The 2,637-nt window shown below is 36.0% G+C and overlaps 1 protein-coding gene across 2 annotated transcripts in view; it reads left to right on the top strand.

Moving 5' to 3' along the window:
- mylk5 (myosin, light chain kinase 5) overlaps positions 1 to 2,637 on the top strand; it is an 18,757-nt gene that overhangs the window by 8,327 nt on the left and 7,793 nt on the right. For both annotated transcript variants that reach the window (XM_014023268.1, XM_014023276.1), the window contains 2 exons: positions 1,145 to 1,180; positions 2,010 to 2,137. In XM_014023268.1, coding sequence (XP_013878722.1) covers positions 1,145 to 1,180; positions 2,010 to 2,137 — 164 coding nt within the window. The remainder of the gene's footprint in view (positions 1 to 1,144; positions 1,181 to 2,009; positions 2,138 to 2,637) is intronic.

Below are 2,637 nucleotides of genomic sequence, written 5' to 3'. Positions count from 1 at the left end.
AGGTAAAACATGCCGATAAAATATTAACATGACATTGACCTATTAGGCCTATTTTGTGATCTTAAAATTATGGATTGTCAGTAAAAGTACATGCTTGCTCACTTAATCAATAAGAAGCTGAACTTATCCCAAAAAAATGTGAGTTTAGCTGAAAAAAGCTTGAATCTAGCTATTACTGTAAAGTAGCTAAAGCCRAATATAGCAGGAAAAAAGCTGATAGAGCATGTTTGGTGAATTAAGCCCAATAAAAGCTAAAAAAGACTGCCAAAACAAGAACTTGTTTGAATGACACTCAATTTAAAGAGTAGCTGAAAATGGAGAAATAAATTTAAAAAAACAGCAGAATGAAGCTGGAAGTAGCATAAAAAGCTTGAATTAACAGTAAGAAGTACAAAAATAGCTGTGGAATGCTAAAAACAGCTAAAATAAGCAAAAAAGAAGCTAAAGAAAGCTGAAATTTGCACAAAGAAGTTTAAAAAAGCGGAATCAGAAGAAAATGAGAAAAGTGTGGTAAAGATTTGGCCTGAAGAACTGTTTTTAACGTTTTTTAATGAAGTTGAGGACAGCTCCACTTATTTTCAATGAGAAAAAAATGGCAGAAAAAGCTAAATATCTCCAAAAGTATAAACTGCTGAAAAGTCGGCGTAAAAATTGATTTTATAATAGTGTGAATGCTTTATAAGTACACACACAATTAAGAGATCTCACCATATTTCTATATCAGGGAAATATATGGAAATAAAATAAAAAATTGTGCAAAGTATAAAATGCTGAATCAGCAATGAGGTATTGTTACATAAGGCCTTTTTTTGCTGAAAAGAAGTACACAAAAAATGTCTTGACCTCAACCTTTTCAGGATATCCTTGTTTAGTTTCTACAAGGAAACATATTTGCAGTCGTTGTGTGATTGGGTGTCAGATCAGATGCAGTGTCTACAGCGCTGCAGCGCCTCCAGACTAATGTCACTCTCTGAYACAGCCTCTGAAAGTTTTCAGTCCCAAGTAAAGGCCATGTAGGGAAGTGGACATTGCGCTGTATACAGTCAAACCTCCCGAGTCTGTAAGCTGATAGCCTTAGTAAGTGCGGAGCCACACCTTCGTCCTCAGCTGCTTAAACCTACCTGCAGTCCATCTGTCTCCGCAGAAATCATCCCGAAGAAGAGAGCCAACTCAGGGACAGGTGAGAGAAACACTTTACTTTTCCCACTTCAAACTGTATCGGTTTATTTCTTGGCTGTTGCTCTTTGAGACAAATGAATGTATCATWTTTATTTCAATAAAGTGACATGTGTGTTACTATTTAACAGGGTTTTGCCTCTCTTTAGGCCTTTGTTCAAATAAAAGTGCAATTTTCCTGGAGGTCATTGTGCTTCATAATACAGGGAAACTTCCCTCAGGGTGTAGCTGCAACAACAAAAGCATTAAAAGCTCACACAACAATGCCTTGACATTTGTTTTGGAGCCCACGCACTGTTTTTTTTCTTTTCTATCTTTTTATTTGATGAATTTGATATGAAAGTTAGCTGAAGATTGGACCTGCAGGGTTCAATGATGCCTTTAAAGTCTCATAAAACAGTTTTTATCTGATTGGCTTTAGTCAAATTTGCCATCATGGTGTCAGAGATATTTGAATAGTGACTCTATGACTGAGAATTAACTTATGTATGGGTTTTTCTTCATGTATGTAGTACGAGAGGGATTTTATTTATTTTTTTTACTTTGACATACTTGGAAAAAAACTGGCTTTGCTGGATGTTAAAAGTCATTGTTTTGCTCTTTGTTTCCATTTGAGACTTTGGTCTTCTTGTATAATAATAATAATGGGATTAGGACGAGGAATACGCTCCCAGTTTTACAGCACAAGCCATCGATCTTACAGTCAGGCCTTGTTTTGTCTTTATCTCAGGCTCACACTTGTCTCGGCTTCCTTCCAGTTTGATGGTTTGGCTCTCAGCAGACAAAACAAAAAACCTTGGGGCCACAACACTCGTGTTATTTTGTCTCTGTAGGTCCAGTTTTACATTTCCAAGATCCACCACAGCACCTGGAGGTGAAGGCGGGACAAACTGCTAAGCTGACGTGTTTTTTCAGTGGAAGCCCTCCTGTAGTCTCGTGTTGGATCAGAAACAAAGAACAGGTAAGGCAATTTGTCAAAGTTTTATTACTATAGCACCAAATTACAGTGCATTAACGAGTTTTAAACTTTGCTTGAATCTTACTTACTTACTTATTTGCTTGCTTGCTTGCGTACGTACTTACTTACTTACTTCCTTATTTACTTACTTACGTACTTACTTACTTACTTGCATACGTACTTACTTACTTACTTACTTGCTTGCTTGCGTACGTACTTACTTGCTTGCGTACTTACTTACTTACTTACTTACTGACTTACTTACTTACTTACTTACTTGCATACGTACTTACCTACTTACTTACTTACTTACTTACTTACTTACTTACTTACTTACTTACTTACTTGCTTGCATACGTACTTACCTACTTACTTACTTACTTACTTACTTACTTACTTACTTGCTTACTTACTTACTTACTTACTTACTTACTTACTTACTTACTTACTTGCTTGCATACGTACTTACCTACTTACTTACTTACTTACTTACTTACTTACTT

The sequence above is a fragment of the Austrofundulus limnaeus genome, unplaced genomic scaffold, assembly GCF_001266775.1.
Source record: "Austrofundulus limnaeus strain Quisiro unplaced genomic scaffold, Austrofundulus_limnaeus-1.0 Scaffold4, whole genome shotgun sequence".
Taxonomy (NCBI): Eukaryota; Metazoa; Chordata; class Actinopteri; order Cyprinodontiformes; family Rivulidae; genus Austrofundulus; species Austrofundulus limnaeus.
The sequence above is the reverse complement of the archived record's forward strand: the minus strand, read 5'-3'. Positions and strand labels throughout refer to the sequence as shown.